Source organism: Coregonus lavaretus (genome assembly GCF_964263955.1).
Source record: "Coregonus lavaretus genome assembly, chromosome: 21".
NCBI classification, from domain to species: domain Eukaryota; kingdom Metazoa; phylum Chordata; class Actinopteri; order Salmoniformes; family Salmonidae; genus Coregonus; species Coregonus lavaretus.
The window spans coordinates 17,178,471-17,196,857 of record NC_140008.1 but is presented as its reverse complement, the minus strand read 5'-3'; the positions used below and the strand labels follow the sequence as shown (position 1 = coordinate 17,196,857).

The 18,387-nt window shown below is 44.5% G+C and overlaps 1 protein-coding gene across 1 annotated transcript in view; it reads left to right on the top strand.

Moving 5' to 3' along the window:
* Positions 1-7,522: 7,522 nt before the first annotated feature.
* Positions 7,523-18,387, top strand: part of LOC311149106 (single-stranded DNA-binding protein 3-like) — a gene marked incomplete at its 3' end in the record, with an annotated part of 49,413 nt that continues 38,548 nt past the window's right edge. The window contains exon 1 of the mRNA XM_084186214.1: positions 7,523-7,658. Within this exon, the coding sequence (XP_084042340.1) occupies positions 7,603-7,658 (56 nt within the window). The 5' untranslated portion in view covers positions 7,523-7,602. The remainder of the gene's footprint in view (positions 7,659-18,387) is intronic.

Genomic DNA, 18,387 nt, shown 5'->3' with positions numbered 1-18,387 from the left:
TTTATGCGCTCTAGAGAACAACATACACCACATGACAATAAGTATGTGGACACCTGCTCGTCGAATATCTCATTCCAAAATCATGGGAATTAATATGGAGTTGGTTTCCCCTTTGCTTCTATAACAGCTTCCACTCTTCTGGGAAGGCGTTCCACTAGATGTTGGAACATTGCTGCGGGGACTTGCTTCCATTCAGCCACAAGAGCATTAGTGAGGTCGGGCACTGATGTTGGGCAATTAGGCCTGGCTCGCAGTCTGCGTTCCAATAAATCCCAAAGGTGTTCAATGAGGTTGAGGTCAGGGCTCTGTGCAGGCCAGTCAAGCTCTTCCACACCGATCTCGACAAACCATTTCTATATGGACCTCGCTTTGTGCACGGGGACATTGTCATGCTGAAACAGGAAAGGGCCTTCCCCAAACTGTTGCCACAAAGTTGGAAGGACAGACTCGTCTAGAATGTCAAAGGTATGCTGTAGCGTTAAGATTTCCCTTCACTGGAACTAAGGGGCCTAGCACGAACCATGAAAAACCGACCCAGACCATTGTTCCTCCTCCACCAAACTTCACAGTTGGCACTATGCATTGGGGCAGGTAGCGTTGTCCTGGCATACGCCAAACCCAGATTTGTCCGTCGGACTGCCAGATGAGGAAGCGTGATTCATCACTCCAGAGAACGCGTTTCCACTGCTCCAGAGTCCAATGGCGGCAAGCTTTACACCACTCCAGCTGACACTTGGCATTGTGCATAGTGATCTTAGCCTTGTGTGCGGCCATGGAAACCCATTTCATGGAGCTCCCGACAAACGGTTCTTGTGCTGACGTTGCTTGACGTGAGTGTTGCAACCGAGGACAGACGATTTTTACGCGCTACGCGCTTCAGCACTCGGTGGTCCCGCTCTGTGAGCTTGTGTTGCCTACCACTTCACGGCTGAGCCGTTGTTGCTCCTAGACCACTTCACAATAATAGCACTTACAGTTGACCGGGGAAGCAAGGCAGAAATTTGACGATTTGACTTGTTTGAAAGGTGGCATCCTATGACGGTGCCACTTTGAAAGTCGCTGAGCTCGTCAGTAAGGCCATTCTACTGCCAATGTTGGTCAATGGAGATTGCATGGCTGTGTGCTCGATTGTATACACCTGTCAGAAACGGGTGTGGCTGAAATAGCCGGATCCACTAATTTGAAGGGGTGTCCACATACTTTTCTATATGTATTGTGTATACTTTGTTTTGCCTTCAATAAAGTTTTTCTATAATACAATGACGGCAGACTGCAGTTGGGATAGAGCCTGGTCAACCATGCGGCCAATAGCATACACAACAGTATCATCGACATACAAGTGCAGGTTTACATTTTTTACAGACAAGTCAATATTGTTAATGTAAACAGTAAAAAGTACAGGAACCAGAATCAACAACTGCGGGACACCTTTTGTAATATCCAGGAAACCTGATTTAACACCATCAGTAAATACACATTGAGTTCTATCTGTCAAGTAATTTTTTAAACAGTTACATGCAGCTAGGTCTAGGCCAATTGAGGAAAGTTTCTGAATTAGCAGTGAGTGATCAACAGTATTGAAAGCCTTTGACAGGTCAATGAAGTGGGCAGCACAATGTTGCCTTTTATCCATACAGTTAACCACATCATTTATAACTAGGGATGCAGCAGAGATAGTGCTATGACCTGGTCTAAAAGACGACTGATGTCAATTTAGAATACATTTCAAAGATAAGAAAGATCTTAGCTGAGAATAAATCAAGGATTCTAATATTTTAGCTAGGCAAGAAAGTTTAGAAATAAGGCGATAATAATTTAGGTCACAAGGGTCACCACCTTTGTGAAGGGGGAATACATGGACTGCCTTCCAAACCTTGGAGTTGGTTCCACATATAATCATCAGGTAAAACATATGGGTTAATGATTCAGCAATTAGGGGGGCAGAGAGCTGCAGCAAAAATGGATCAAGCATATCAGCTCCAGTGGATTTTTTACATCAATATTAAGCAAGGCATCTAGCACATCAAATCAAATCAAATCAAATTGTATTTGCCACATGCGCCAAATACAACAGGTGTAGACATTACAGTGAAATGCTTACTTACAAGCCCTTAACCAACAATGCAGTTTTAAAAAATAACAAATAAAAGTGTTAAGTAAAAAACAGTGCAAATAGTCTGGGTAGCCATGATTAGCTGTTCAGGAGTCTTATGGCTTGGGGGTAGAAGCTGTTAAGAAGCCTTTTGAACCTAGACTTGGCACTCCGGTACCGCTTGCCGTGCGTTAGCAGGTGAGAACAGTCTATGACTAGGGTGGCTGGAGTCTTTGACCATTTTTAGGGCCTCCCTCTGACACCGCCTGGTATAGAGATCCTGGATGGCAGGAAGCTTGGCCCCAGTGATGTACTGGGCCGTACGCACTACCCTCTGTAGTGCCTTGCGGTTGGAGGCTGAGCAGTTGCCATACCAGGCGGTGATGCAACCAGTCAGGATGCTCTCGATGGTGCAGCTGTATAACTTTTTGAGGACCTGAGGACCCATGCCAAATCTTTTCAGTCTCCTGAGGGGGAATAGGCTTTGTCGTGTCCTCTTCACGACTGTCTTGGTGTGTTTGGACCATGATAGTTTGTTGGTGATGTGGACACCAAGGAACTTGAAGCTCTGAACCTGTTCCACTACAGCCCAGTCGATGAGAATGGGGGCGTGCTCAGTCCTCTTTCTTTTCCTGTAGCCCACAATCATCTCCTTTGTCTTGATCACGTTGAGGGAGAGGTTGTTATCCTGGCACCATACGGCCAGGTCTCTGACCTCCTCCCTATAGGCTGTCTCATCGTTGTCGGTGATCAGGCCTACCACTGTCGTCGGCAAACTTAATGATGGTGTTGGAGTCATGGGTGAACAGGGAGTACAGGAGGGCACTGAGCATGCACCCCTGAGGGGCCTCCGTGTTGAGGATCAGCATGGCAGATGTGTTGTTACCTACCCTTACCACCTGGGCGCGGCCCGTCAGGAAGTCCAGGATCCAGTTGCAGAGGGAGGTTTTTAGTCCCAGGGTCCTTAGCTTAGTGATGAGCTTTGAGGGCACTATGGTGTTGAACGCTGAGCTGTAGTCAATGAATAGCATTCTCACGTAGGTGTTCCTCTTGTCCAGGTGGGAAAGGGCAGTGTGGAGTGCAATAGAGATTGCATCATCTGTGGATCTGTTGGGGCGGTATTCAAATTGGAGTGGGTCTAGGGTTTCTGGGATAATGGTGTTGATGTGAGCCATTACCAGCCTTTCAAAGCACTTCATGGCTACAGACGTCAGTGCTACAGGTCGGTAGTCATTTAGGCAGGTTATCTTAGTGTCCTTGTGCACAGGGACTATGGTGGTCTGCTTGAAACATGTTGGTATTACAGACAGGCTTGTATGTGTTTAGCCTGAGGACTTCACGTTACGTTGTTTATTGTATGTTTATTTGAGTTAAATAAACCTGTTCGCATACCACGCTGCACCTTGGTCTGACCCGTCTCTCAACGATCGTGACAGAAGATCCCACCACCAATGGACCAAGCAGCGTGCCCAGGAGGAGCAAACACCCTGGACACAGGTGGGGAAGATGTGGTCTTGGGAGGAGATATTTGCGGGTAAAGGACCATGGGCGAAGGTAGAGGCCCAGGCAGGAGAGGGACACCAACGGCGCCGGCCGAGGAGGAAGCCCGAGAGGCAGCCCCAATAAAACATTTTGGGGGGGGCTAAAGGGGTGGTCGGGGAGCGAGAGAGAAGAGCCCCGACCACTGCACCCGGTGGGTTTCCAGTTTGAGTCCCTACGACCATGGGAACAGGAATGGGAACAATTTTATACTGAGGAGTCGGAGGATGACGACGACGATGAGTTTCTGTTCCCTAACTCGTGGGGGCTCCCGGAGGAGTCCTCACTGGAGGAGGATTGGGCGCGGAGAGTAAAGGACTGGTACAGTCGTAGACCTACAGCGCCGGTTCCCAGTCCGGAACGCCTCGTGCCTGCTTCTCGCACCAAGCCAGTGGTGCGCGCTCCCAGTCCGGTAAGATCCGTGCCTGCTCCTCACACCAAGCCAGTGGTGCGTGTCCCCAGTCCGGCTCGGCCCGTTCCTGCTTCTCACACCAGACCTGTTGTGCGTGTCCCCAGTCCGGTATGGCCCGTGCCTGCTCCTCGCACCAGACCAGTGGTGCGTGTTCCCAGTCCGGCCCGGCCAGCTCCACCGGTGCCTGATCCAGCTCCGGTCAGCTGCTCCACTCCGGAGCCAGAGCCTTGAGAGGCCAGTCATCTTTAGTTGGTTTGGTCAGGGAGTGAGAATCTATGCTAGAAATTCTATGTTTATGTTCTAGGTATTTTATTTATATGTTTGGCCGGGTGTGATTCCCAATCAGAGACAGCTGTCGCTCGTTGTCTCTGATTGGGGATCATACTTAAGTAGCCTGTTTGCCTACCTTAGTTGTGGGATCTTGTTCCGTGTTAGGCTTGTATGTTTAGCCTGAGGACTTCACGTTACGTTGTTTATTGTTTTGTTGTATGTTTATTTGAGTTAAATAAACATGTTCGCATACCACGCTGCACCTTGGTCTGACCCGTCTCTCAACGATCATGACACTGGTAGAGGGAAGTGTAGTTGCTTGACTGACCATGGTCAATTAAATCACCATTTCTCTCAAATTAAAAGCTTGCCGAGATAAAATTATCATTAAAAGCATCACTTATCCCATTCGTCTCAGTTATGATGCCTGAGTCAGACAGAACTTGCTTAAGCAGGGAAGAAGAGGAATTTGTACGCTTTAGTGCATTTACTGTTTTCTAAAATGTTGAATCATCCCCAGCAGAGTCAGAGATTGAGTTTAAAAAATAGCTTAATTGAGATCGTATATCTGTTTCTCAATTGTCTGAAAGATTGCCAGTCCACTACAGAGCCAGTTTTCCTTGCTTTGGCCCAGGCCTGATTTCTCATCTGAATGAGCTCAGATAGCTCAGAAGAAAACCAAGGGTTAGGTCTATCTTCGACTCTGAATTGTTTAAAAGGGGGCGTGTTTATCTGCCAGAGGAATAAATATGGTGGATACATTTTCTAGAGCCAACTCAGGGTCAGGAATACAGGAGACAGTGGCTAAATCAGAGTAGAACACGTCAAAACCCTTGGAACTTTTTTAAATGTATCTTCTTAATTAAACGAGGATTAGTATTTTGCTGTTTCGTATCTCTAATACATACTATGGGACAATGATCATATGCAAATTCTCCACTAGACAAATATTGATAGGGGTTATTAGCAAGAATTAAATCAATCAATGAGGAGTTAACAGGGTTTTTCATGTCGTGTGGGTTTTGAAATCAGTTGAGTCAGAGTAAAATCAATGCATATACTCTTAAATTGATTTGATGTCGGGGATAGCCAATCCAGATTCAAATCGCCAAAAATGAGGACAGAAAAGGTGTTAAACACTCAGATATAGCACCAATAGCATCCGCCATGGCAGCAGAGGGGCGGTAAATCCCAGCAACAATACATGTGTATTCTGGTTTATGGACACATCTACAACCACATTTCTTGGGAACAGAAATATTTAAAGATTGGGATGCCATGAAATTTGATTTGACATATATGGCCACTCCTCCCCCTTTCTGTAATCTGTTACATCTAAATACATAATAATAATTTACTTCAATGTCTTTATCAGAGACAGAACCATTTAACCATGTTTGAATGTCAGGACACAATTCCTGTAGCCAAATGTCAATTCTTTCCATTTTTTTAATCATACTTCGCACATTTAGGTGCATTAGCCCAAGCCCCCTACGAGATGTGCTCTGTGCTCCCGTCTCTGGCCCCAAAAGAGGCCCCAGCACCAAACATGCGCACACACACACCTCCTAAGGCAGGTGCTGAGAAAATGGGCTGAGGAAGGCATCCATTGGCTCTGCATTAAATTATTCAACCTGTGATTAATAATAATTTGGCCACCCCACAATGGAAGGAGCTGGGGGAATTCCTCTGCTGGATGGCAAGTTATAGATTTTTTTCTTCCAACAGAATATCTGGACACACTGCACTGTTGAAATGGTTGCTACACTACACATCTCCATTGTGTTTCTATTGACATTGTATAACAAAGATGTTACATGTTTGCTACAGAGGAAGGTTGCTTGGTGCAGTGTGGTGGTCTATGAGGGTTATTTTTACCATATCAAAACAATAAATAATTTAACCTGAGTAGCACCACCCCCATCCACTTAGGATCTTAACGATGGAGGTAGAATGTAGGTATTCAATTAGATCATTAGATGACATTGACAATAAGTTGAGGCAACAACTGACAATAAGGGGGGGCAGTTGACTTTTTAGGTCTCTCAGTTGAGGTTACTCGACATGCAAGGCTACAACTCTCCATACTAGCGGCCTGCTTTATATTCACTCCCCTTTAGACTCCTCTCATCATCAACCTCAGCTCTTTGATACAGGTCACGGCACCAATGTAACCAACTGGTTTACACTCTGGCTGTTGATGCTCACCGCTCCAACTAGCTTTTGGTCTGAAGACTACAATGTTTGTGGGGTCTCAGACGAGGTTCCTCATCATGTGATTCTATGAATCGCTAAGGAATTGCTACAACACTAAGCAAGAGATGACAACAACTGCTACAACACTAAGCATGCACTAAATATCTACTTTGGCTCACCAACAGGCAAACTTATGTCATTCAAAAATTTGACTCCGTTGCGAAGCACAACACTATAACTGCTATATTTTGGGGAGGCCGACTCATTAATTTGATAAGTTTTCATGCAGGCAGTAGCCTTTCACACAATGGTCAGTTTGGCTATTTGTGTAATTCAATTAGTTACCATGAAATGTATTTGTTCAACCCCTCACCTCCCTAGGACTGCTCAGTAAATTAAGTCAATGTTGGAGTGCGGATAAAATGGGCTTGAGCCTTTGGTCAATCCAGCGGAGTCCTTTTGAATGTATGATTTGAGAAATGTAAACCATCAGTTAGTGAGCACAAACCATACGCTTCTATTTCCGGGACTGAAAAATCTAAAATGAGCGCCTCCCAAACTCAGTCCTTGGGACCCCAAGATGTGCACGTTTTGTTTTTTGCCCTAGCACTACACAGCTGATTCAACTAATCATCAAGCTTTGATAATTTGAATCAGCTGTGTAGTGTTAGGGCAAAACCCAAAACGTGCACCCCTTGAGATCCCAAGGGCCGAGTTTGGGAAATGCTGGCCTAAATGGAGGGCTTTGATAGCCTGTTTTTCCTATCTCAATCGCTTACATGTTTCTGAGGTCAGTAAAGAAGAAGTGCGTGCGTTCTCCTTTAAGAAGCCCCCACTATTCCATAGCGGAGGGAGTGTGAATATATTCTCGAACAGCGGTTGAGGGGGGAAAAAAATCCACCATCGGTCTGTTTCAAGTTCCCCCAATAGAAACTGTGCCTGATTTGTGGCCAATGTTGGAGATGTGAAAAAAAAAAAAAAAGGAGGGGGGAGGAAAAAACACTAAAGGGGTAGCTATGGAGATAGAACGTTTGGCTGGCTGCTTTCTTTGACAGGTGTTGAGTAGGGTAAAAGTCTTAAAACAGAATCCAGCATGTACGCTAAAGGTAAAGGAGCTGTCGTCCCTTCCGATAGCCAAGCGAGAGAAAAGTAAGTGAATTATGCACTATTTAAGAGTTTTACCTGGTTAAAAGGAAGCTCCAACTTTCTAAACTATAGCTACCATAATGCAAAGGTGTGTACATTACTCGCTCGCTCTCCTGAGTGTTGTTTGCCCCGGCGGTGGTACGTCTCTTAACTTTTTTCTTGTTCGTTGCACTTTCTCGGTCTTTTAGATGATATTTATTTAAAAATTATCGCAACCCCACGAAGAGTTGTTCAGTGTAGTGTGTTTCATTTGGGGTTACAAATGTATCGCTGTCTAGAATTTAAAGATCAAATGTAGCGCTCATGCAGCGATTGCAAAAAGAAACATAATTGCTACTTCGAACAACGATTTTGTGCTTGAAATTCTATTTTAGAAGACATGGATTATAAGTATGTTGTCTTTCTGTAAGCAGTTACATGCAGCATGGACGCTGACTCACATATTGTTTGTGTAAAGTTTTGAGACGCGTTTCTAGGGATTTTTAAAAATGCAATCGAGCTGTACAGTAGGTCAACTAGACGTCTTATTATAGATGTCTTCTTACCCTATTCGTGTTCATGAAGAATTTGTGCTGGACATCCCACCTGAACAAATTAAGAGAAGTTGTGTCTTGTCTGTTAAATGAAACTTGTACTTTAGTTATAGATACGTAAACTTTTAAGCGTGGTATATGTAAGCAATGCAGCCTAACATCTATGTTAAGAGGAGTGTGACTGTAACATTTTTTTGTATAATGGGTTATATCGAACTGATACATGTTTTAAAAGCCTTGGACTAACACGTACGAACTAAATAACCTCAATCCTTTTGAAGAAATTATTTTTCCAAATATCAAAGTATCTAATTTATGATGCTTTGAATATTAATAACGGCTATATCATAGTACAAACTAAGCCTTTATCCTCTTTGGGGGAGGCAGAGAAACTGCTACAACAACTTTTAAAGTGTCAAATTAACGATTTTGATTATAAGTGGATGCACAGATTTTAACCAGTGCTTTACATGAAGGCAACGTATTATAGAGTAGTGACAGTAGAACAATATCCCCTCCACCCCATCACTTAAAGTTCTACCTTGCAGTAAAATAAAATAAATGCATACTGAACAAAAATATAAACCCAACAATTTCAAAGATTTAGCTGAGTTACAGTTCATATAAGGAAATCAGTCCATTGAAATACATTCATTAGGCCCTAATCTATGGATTTGACATGACTGGCAGGGGTGGGCCTGGGAGGGCATAGGCCCACCCACTGGGGAGTCCTGCACACCCACTGGGGAGCCAGGCCCAGGCAATCAGAATGAGTTTTTCCCCCACAAAAGGGCTTTATTACAGACAGAGATACTCCTCACCACACCCTTCGGCAGGCATGGTTACACGTGGTCTGCAGTTGTGAGGCCAGTTGGACATAGTGCCAAATTCTCTAAAATTACGTTGGAGGTGGCTTATGGTAGAGAAATTAACATTACATCTCTGGCAACATCTCTGGTTGACATTCCTGCAGTCTGCAGGCCAATTGCATGCTCACTCAGAACTTGAGATATCTATGGCATTGTGTTGCATGACAAAAAGGTGCATCTGTGTAATGATCATGCTGTTTAATCAGCTTCTTGATATGCCACACCTGTCAGATGGATGGATTATCTTGGCAAAGGAGAAATGCTCACTAACAGGGATGTAAACAAATGTGTGTACAACATTTGAGAGAAATATGCTTTTAGTGTGTATGGAACATTTCTGGGATCTTTTATTTCAGCTCATGAAACATGGGGACCAACACTTTACATGTTGCGTTTATATTTTTGTTCAGTATAGATAGTTGTCCCGTATGTCCTTTGTCTTGTTTTGTATATACCACTCCACAGAAGAAGTTTCCCTCACAAGGAAAATTTGGTTATTTGATTGATTGGCATCAGTTTACGCAGTGAACCCTCTGACAGACACCGCTGCATGCGTGTTGCGTGTCTGTGTGTGAGTCAGGTAAGCAACTGATGGCCAGAGTGAGGATGCAGTGCCATTATCACCTAACTAATGACTCTGCCATGCACTGTAAGGCAAACGCTTGTTCCGCTCTCTTTACGCTATTGTTAGTCAGCATGCTGTCTATGTTGTCTGAAGGCTTGTTAGATTAACTTCTACTTAATTTGGAAGTTGAAATGAAAGACCCATATGGTCTCTCTCTGTGCAGGTAGTCCAATTTCACCAACATGTTTAGAATACATGCTGGTTTCGGTACAGCGAAGGGGAGACTGTAGAGTAAAGGTGTCTAGAATAGAACCACTAGTAGAGCAGATTGAAGTTATAAAAAGTGTACCACGGATGGGAATGGTTATAATGGCTTATAAAAGCATTGGAGGAATCTAGGAGAATAGACTGAACCTGAGCTTGGTACCTTATTATTATAATTTTTGTTTTTTTAGGACAAAATTACTGACATGTTAAAATTAGGGCTGTCAAACGATTAAAATAATTAATTGAGTTAATGGCATAAAACATAAACAACATAAAAGTCATTGTAACATACAGCTAGCTATTAATGCTCCCAATGTTTCAGTAGACCTACTACTGCTTATCAATGTTCTTAAAGTTTAACACTTGCGCACACACACACTCAATGTCCCTCTCTCACCTACACACTCTCCACCCCCTCCCAGACTCTCACTTACTCCTGCTTTCACACACATCCTCTCACACACACACAATCTTACACACCCCATTCTTGCATATGCAGCCTACTTTTGAAGCATCTCTTTGAGTAGCCTATTCCTTTAAAGTTCTTCCTGTGCCATCCATATTTGTGTATAGCCTAGTCAGTGGTCACGTTCTCAGGTTGCTAGCTTGCTAGCTAGGTAACATGACTAGCTAGCTAAATAAAAATATTGGCTTAAGAGTAGTTTAAAACATGTCTGCGACATGCTCACGAATCCACGGCAGAAAGAAAAAAACATGGCTCCGGTAATATTGGGTGTGACTTTTACATGATTTTGGCTAGAGGCATACCATAGATGAGACAGATATTTCACCGGATGTATAAATGTGAAGCATCCGCTTGGCGTTTCCACTCACTACCAAATGTGGTGAGAGGAAGCCCACTGGCCAGCAGTGGGAGAAGATGGAACAAGATTAATTTTGGCCAACAAATCCTCACCGATAAAACATTTGATCTCAATACAGTTTTCTGTTCCCAAAACTAGAATCTGTTACGAGCAGAGTGGACTAAGTTTTGTAGAATTTACCCTTTGCCAAAGTTATAAAAATTGCATTGTTTCGAAGGAGTGCAAAGGCGAATTGAGTTAATGCCCACACGCATTTCACAGAGTAGGCGTTCCCTAACAGAAATATGCAAATGCATGCTAGAACGCGCCAATAGGATCTCGCTAGCTTGTGCTTGGCTCTGCCCACCTCCTTGCTTGTTCTGCCCACTATGACTAATGTGTTCCCATTGGAAACGACAGGCTGGGGTCTATCTTGGGTTAGTTATAAAAAATTGTTGGGCACTGTCTTCAGCGATGAAAAGACACAAGCATTGACTATACCTGTGTTCCGTGTGGTGTTCTGCACTTAAATGTGTCTGTGTGGAAACACGTGCACTTAAAAGGTTCCGTCCGGTGAAGAAATGGAGACGTCAAAAAACTGTATGCAGATAAACATGACGCATTGTTAACTTTGAAAGATTGAGGGATCTGATGGCTGAGGATGGTGTCATTCAAGAAATTGCTTGTGTACTTGAGGAAGTGGCCGATGCCTGTGGAAAAATTTACGACAAGAACTCTGTGCCCTTGTGACGAGAGGAATTAATTACACCTCACACTCATTCTTTCTGCATTGATTTAATTTGATTTTAACTGGGGTTGAAATAGAGGCTCCAACATTAATATGACCTGTTTGTTAATTACAACTCTATTGAAATGTGCGGAGAAATCCACCATCGCTATCACAAGGCCCTTCCATTGGATTAATAAAATGTATGTTTTTCATCATGAAAGTTGGTAGTCTATACTTCTATGCATACTCTATAGTTATAGGATAGGCCTGTAAGACATTTTGATAATATTTAGTGTAATTTAAGATGTTGAGTAAAGTCTGTCTCAAGTGTGAAGATTAATCAGTTTGATTTGAATTTGTTTCTTTACATCCACGCCTTCCCCTCAACGCCCCTATATTTGTATTTAGTTCTTGAGGTCTGAATGCATGGTTTTTGATTTGACACAGATGGTACTGCGAAGAACCACATACTCGCGTACGCAAAAACACGCCACTATTTTGTAAAGAACCTCTTATTTTCTCAGCTTTGCTTGGAATAATTATGCTCATATTCAGAGGTGTTAGCAGTCAATTAATTTAGCTTTTTGTTGGATGCTATTGATGCATCTGCACATATTTGTTACTTTTCTCACTTGAAATAAGTGAGACAGTATAAATATTGAGGCTACGTGCATTAAGTCAGTAATCGGGTTGGTCACAGCACAGACAAACTCATGAAGTGCATGTGTGTATGCTGTTGATTACACTGGCCCCCATATTATAGAAATGTTATAGAGACATCAAATCAAAATCAAATCAAATCAAATTTTATTGGTCACATGCGCCGAATACAACAGGTGCAGACATTACAGTGAAATGCTTACTTTTGATTCACTACATGACAAAAGTATGTGCTCGTCAAACATCTCATTCCAAAATAATGGGCATTAATAAGGAGTTGGTCCCCCCCTTTGCTGCTATAACAGCCTCCACTCTTCTGGGAAGGCTTTCCACTAGATGTTGGAACATTGCTGCGGGGACTTGCTTCCATTCAGCCATGAACATTAGTGAGGTTGGGCGATTAGGCCTGGCTCGCAGCCGGCGTTCCAATTCATCCCAAAGGTGTTCGATGGGATTGAGGTCAAGGCTATGTGCAGGCCAGTCAAGTTCTTCCACACCGATCTTGACAAACCATTTCTGTATGGACCTCACTTTGTGCACGATGACATTGTCATGCTGAAACAGGAAAGGGCCTTCCCCAAACTGTTGCCACAAAGTTGGAAGGACAGAATCATCTATAATGTCATTGTATGCTGTAGCATTAAGATTTCCTTTCACTGGAACTAAGGGGCCTAATCCGAACCATGAAAAACAGCCCCAGACCATTGTTCCTCCTCCACCAAACTTTACAGTTGGCACTATGCATTGGGGCAGGTAGCGTTCTCCTGGCCTCCGCCAAACCCAGATCTGTCCGTCGGACTGAGGTGAGCTTTACACCTCTCCAGCCGATGCTTGGCATTGTGCATGGTGATCTTAGGCTGCTCGGCCATGGAAACCCATTTCATGAAGCTCCCGACGAACAGTTCCTTTGCTGACGTTGCTTCCAGAGGCAGTTTGGAACTCTGTAGGGAGTGTTGCAACCGAGGACAGACTATTTTTACGTGCTACGCGCTTCAGCACTCAGCGGTCCCGTTCTGTGAGCTTGTGTGGCCTACCACTTCGCGGCTGAGCCGTTGGTATTCTTTCTCATAGCTTGGTTATTTCTTAATGTATCAATTGCCCCAAAATGAAGACTCAGGTTAGAATACAATGGCGTCCTTTCAAGCAGAGCATGTCCATAATTGTGGAGTCAGTTTAGCTGTAGGCTAGCTCCTCCTGGTAAAGAAACAGAGATGACTTTGGCAATGGGAATCCAGTTTATTAAGTGTTTGTGTGTGGATTAACCCATGAATCCAAGATGGCGTAGCAGTGCGGTCGTGTTTTCTGTAGTGTCCTTGTGTAAATAGGCAGTTTTATTTTTTGTCTATTTTGTATATATTTCTCAATTTTATTTTTTATTCTTTAACTAAATATACTCTCCTGCAACCCGCCTCACCCAACGTGGAAAGGATTATATTATTTCTTTATAACTTTTATCAAGAACCTTAAGCTGAAACTAGTCTAGCTGCAACCGAATGCCTGTGGTAGCTAGCTACTTGCTATTAGCCACCGTTAGCGTCTTCACCATTGTCCGTGGCCTGCACTACCCACCAGCCAGCACTAGCTCTAGCCTGGACAATTTGTCGGCCAGTCTGCACAGCGTGCTATCGACCCAGAGCATATCGGATTTTCTGCCAGAATCACTGGACCCTAGCGCTGGATCATCGCAGCTAGCTAGCTGCAACCGAATGGCTGTTGTCGTTGGCTAATTACCATTGCCCCTTAGCAAGCACCCGTTAGCCTTAAGCTAGCCTCGAGCCAGGCCCATCTCCCGGCTATCTACAGTGAGGGGGAAAAAAGTATTTGATCCCCTGCTGATTTTGTACGTTTGCCCACTGACGAAGAAATGATCAGTCTATAAAATGATCAGTCTATAATTTTAATGGTAGGTTTATTTGAACAGTGAGAGACAGAATAACAACAAATAAATCCAGAAAAACGCACGTCAAAAATGTTATAAATTGATTTGCATTTTAATGAGGGAAATAAGTATTTGACCCCATCTCAATCAGAAAGATTTCTGGCTCCCAGGTGTCTTTTATACAGGTAACGAGCTGAGATTAGGAGCACACTCTTAAAGGGAGTGCTCCTAATCTCAGCTCGTTACCTGTATAAAAGACACCTGTCCACAGAAGCAATCAATCAATCAGATTCCAAACTCTCCAACATGGCCAAGACCAAAGAGCTCTCCAAGGATGTCAGGGACAAGATTGTAGACCTACACAAGGCTGGAATGGGCTACAAGACCATCGCCAAGCAGCTTGGTGAGAAGGTGACAACAGTTGGTGCGATTATTTGCAAATGGAAGAAACACAAAATAACTGTCAATCTCATTCGGCCTGGGGCTCCATGCAAGATCTCACCTCGTGGAGTTGCAATGATCATGAGAACGGTGAGGAATCAGCCCAGAACTACACGCGAGGATCTTGTCAATGATCTCAAGGCACCTGGGACCATAGTCACCAAGAAAACAATTGGTAACACACTACGCTGTGAAGGACTGAAATCCTGCAGTGCCTGCAAGGTCCCCCTGCTCAAGAAAGCACATATACAGGCCTGTCTGAAGTTTGCCAATGAACATCTGAATGATTCAGAGGAGAACTGGGGGAAAGTGTTGTGGTCAGATGAGACCAAAATCGACCTCTTTGGCATCAACTCAACTCGCCGTGTTTGGAGGAGGAGGAATGCTGCCTATGACCCCAAGAACACCATCCCCACCGTCAAACATGGAGGTGGAAACATTACGCTTTGGGGGTGTTTTTCTGCTAAGGGGACAGGACAAATTCACCGCATCAAAGGGACGATGGACAGGGCCATGTACCGTCAAATCTTGGGTGAGAACCTCCTTCCCTCAGCCAGGTCATTGAAAATGGGTCGTGGATGGGTATTCTAGCATGTCAATGACCCAAAACACACGGCCAAGGCAACAAAGGAGTGGCTCAAGAAGAAGCACATTAAGGTCCTGGAGTGGCCTAGCCAGTCTCCAGACCGTAATCCCATAGAAAATCTGTGGAGGGAGCTGAAGGATCGAGTTGCCAAACATCAAGCTCGAAACCTTAATGACTTGGAGAAGATCTGCAAAGAGGAGTGGGACAAAATCCCTCCTGAGATGTGTGCAAACCTGGTGGCCAACTACAAGAAACGTCTGACCTCTGTGATTGCCAACAAGGGTTTTGCCACCAAATACTAAGTCATGTTTTGCAGAGGGGTCAAATACTTATTTCCCTCATTAAAATGCAAATCAATTTATAAAATTTTTGACATGCGTCTTTCTTTTTTTGTTGTTATTCTGTCTCTCACTGTTCAAATAAACCTACCATTAAAATTATAAACTGATCATGTCTTTGTCAGTGGGCAAACGTACAAAATCAGCAGGGGATCAAATACTTTTTTCCCTCAATGTACCTCTCTGTCAACCGGATGGGACCTCCTAGTGTTGACACGGCGCCCCGCCGATCCAACACGACTGGTCTGCCGATGAAATTGTCTGATGTGGTTTCAACAGGCTTCCCGTTACGACGTCGACCACGAAGATCCATCTGCTAGCCCCGGCCCGCTAGCACACGCAAGCCGTGCCTCTTGCTCGCCAGTGCTGTAGCAGCCCCCAAACTACCTCCAAACTCTCCTATTGCTGTACACCGGACCTTATGATAACTCAGCTATACAGCTGATGCCTGCTGGACTGTTCCTTTATACGGTACCGCATCCTGTTTTATGTTTAGCCTCAGCCCAAACTTTGTCGCCATTACCAGCTGTTGTCTTAGCTCTCTCGAATAACACCTGTGATTGCTTTATGCCTCTCTCCCATGTCAATATGCCTTGCTTATTGCTGTTTCGGTTATTTCTTATAGTACTATTTCACTGTAGAGCCCCCAGTCCAGCTCAACCTGCCTTAGATAGCTCCTTTGTCCCACCCCCCATACACGCGGAGACCGACTCAATCGGTGCCTCCAGTGATGGTATCTCTTTCATCGTTACCTAACGCTTAGGTTTACCTCCACTGTACTCCTATCCTTCCATATCCTTGTCTGTACATAATGCCCTGAATCTATTCTACAACACCCGGAAATCTGCCCCTTTTTTTCTCTGTACCCAACGCACTAGAAGACCAGTTCTTAAAGCCTTTAGCCATATCCTTATTCTACTCATCCTCTGTTCCTCTGGTGATGTATAGGTTAACCCAGGCGCTGTAGCCCCCAGTATCACTCCTCCTCCCCAGGCGTTATCATTTGTTGACTTCTATAACCGTAAAAGCCTTGGTTTCTTGCACGTTAACATCAGAAGCCTCCTCCCTCAGTTTGAGTTATTTACTGCGTTAGCACACTCCGCCAACCCTGATGTTCTAGCAGTGTCTGAATCCTGGCTTAGGAAGGCCACCAAAAATTCAGAAATGTTCATCCCCAACTACAACATTTTCCGTCTCGATAGAACTGCCAAAGGGGGTGGGGTTGCAATCTACTGTAGAGAGCCTGCAGAGCTCTATCATATTATCCAGGTCTGTGCCCAAACAGTTTGAGCTTCTACTTCAAAAAATCCACCTTTCCAGAATTAAGTCTCTCACTGTTGCCGCTTGCTACAGACCCCCCTCAGCCCCGAGCTGTGCCCTGGACACCATATGTGAACTGATTGCCCCCCATCTATCCTCAGAGTTCGTACTGCTTGGTGACCTAAACTGGGATATGCTTAACACCCCGGCCAACCTACAATCTAAACTAGATGCCCTCAATCTCACACAAATGATCAACGAACCTACCAGGTACAACCCTAAATCTGTAAACATGGGCACCCTCATAGATATCTTCCTGACAAATTTACCCTCTGAATACACCTCCGCTTTCTTCAACCAGGATCTCAGCGATCACTGCCTTATTGCCTGTGTCCGTAATGGATCCACAGTCAAACGACCACCCCTCATCACTGTCAAACGCTCCCTAAAACACTTTAGCGAGCAGGCCTTTCTAATTGACCTGGCCCGGGTATCCTGGATGGATATTGACCTCATTCCGTCAGTAGAGGATGCCTGGTTGTTCTATTTAAAATTATTTCCTCTCAATCTTAAATAAGCATGGCCCATTCAAAAAATTCAGAACTAAGAACAGATATAGCCTCTGGTTCTCCTCAGACTTGACTGCCCTTGACCAGCACAAAAACATCCTGTGGCGTACTGCATTAGCATCGAACAGCCCCCGCGATGTGCAACTTTTCAGGGAAGTCAGGAACCAATATACACAATCATTTAGGAAAGCAAAGGCTAGCTTTTTCAAACAGAAATTTGCATCCTGTAGCACTAACTCCAAAAAGTTTTGGGACACTGTAAAGTCCATGGAGAATAAGAGCACCTCCTCCCAACTGCCCACTGCACTGAGGCTAGGAAACACTGTCACCACCAATAAATCTACGATAATCGAGAATTTCAATAAGCATTTTGCTACGGCTGGCCATGCTTTCCACCTGGCTACCACTACCCCGGCCACCAGCTCTGCACCCTCCGCTGCAACTTGCCCATGCCCCCCCCCCCGCTTCTCCTTCACACAAATTCAGACAGCTGATGTTCTGAAAGAGCTGAAAAATCTGGACCCCTACAAATCAGCTGGGCTAGACAATCTGGACCCTTTCTTTCAAAAATTAGCTGCCGAAATTGTCGCAACCCCTATTACTAGCCTGTTCAACCTCTCTTTCATAACGTCTGAGATCCCCAGAGATTGGAAAGCTGCCGCGGTCATCCCCCTCTTTAAAGGGGGTGACACTTTAGATCCAAACTGTTACAGACCTATATCCATCCTGCCCTGCCTTTCGAAAGTATTTGAAAGCCAAGTTAACAAACAGATCACCGACCATTTCGGATCCCACCGTACCTTCTCCGCTATGCAATCCGGTTTCGATGCTGATCATGGGTGCACCTCAGCCACGCTCAAGGTCCTAAACGATATTATAACCGCGATCGATTAAAAGACAGTACTGCGTAGCCGTCTTCCTCGACCTGGCCAAGGCTTTCGACTCTGTCAACCACTGCATTCTTATTGGCAGACTAAATAGCCTTGGTTTCTCAAATGACTGCCTCGCCTGGTTCACCAACTACTTCTCAGATAGAGTTCAATGTGTCAAATCGGAGGGCCTGTTGTCTGGACCTCTGGCAGTCTCTATGGGGGTGCCACAGGGTTCAATTCTCGGGCCGACTCCATTCTCTGTGTATATCAATGATGTCGCTCTTGCTACTGGTGACGCTCGGATCCACCACTATGCGGACGACACCATTTTGTATACATCTGGCCCTTCATTGGACACTG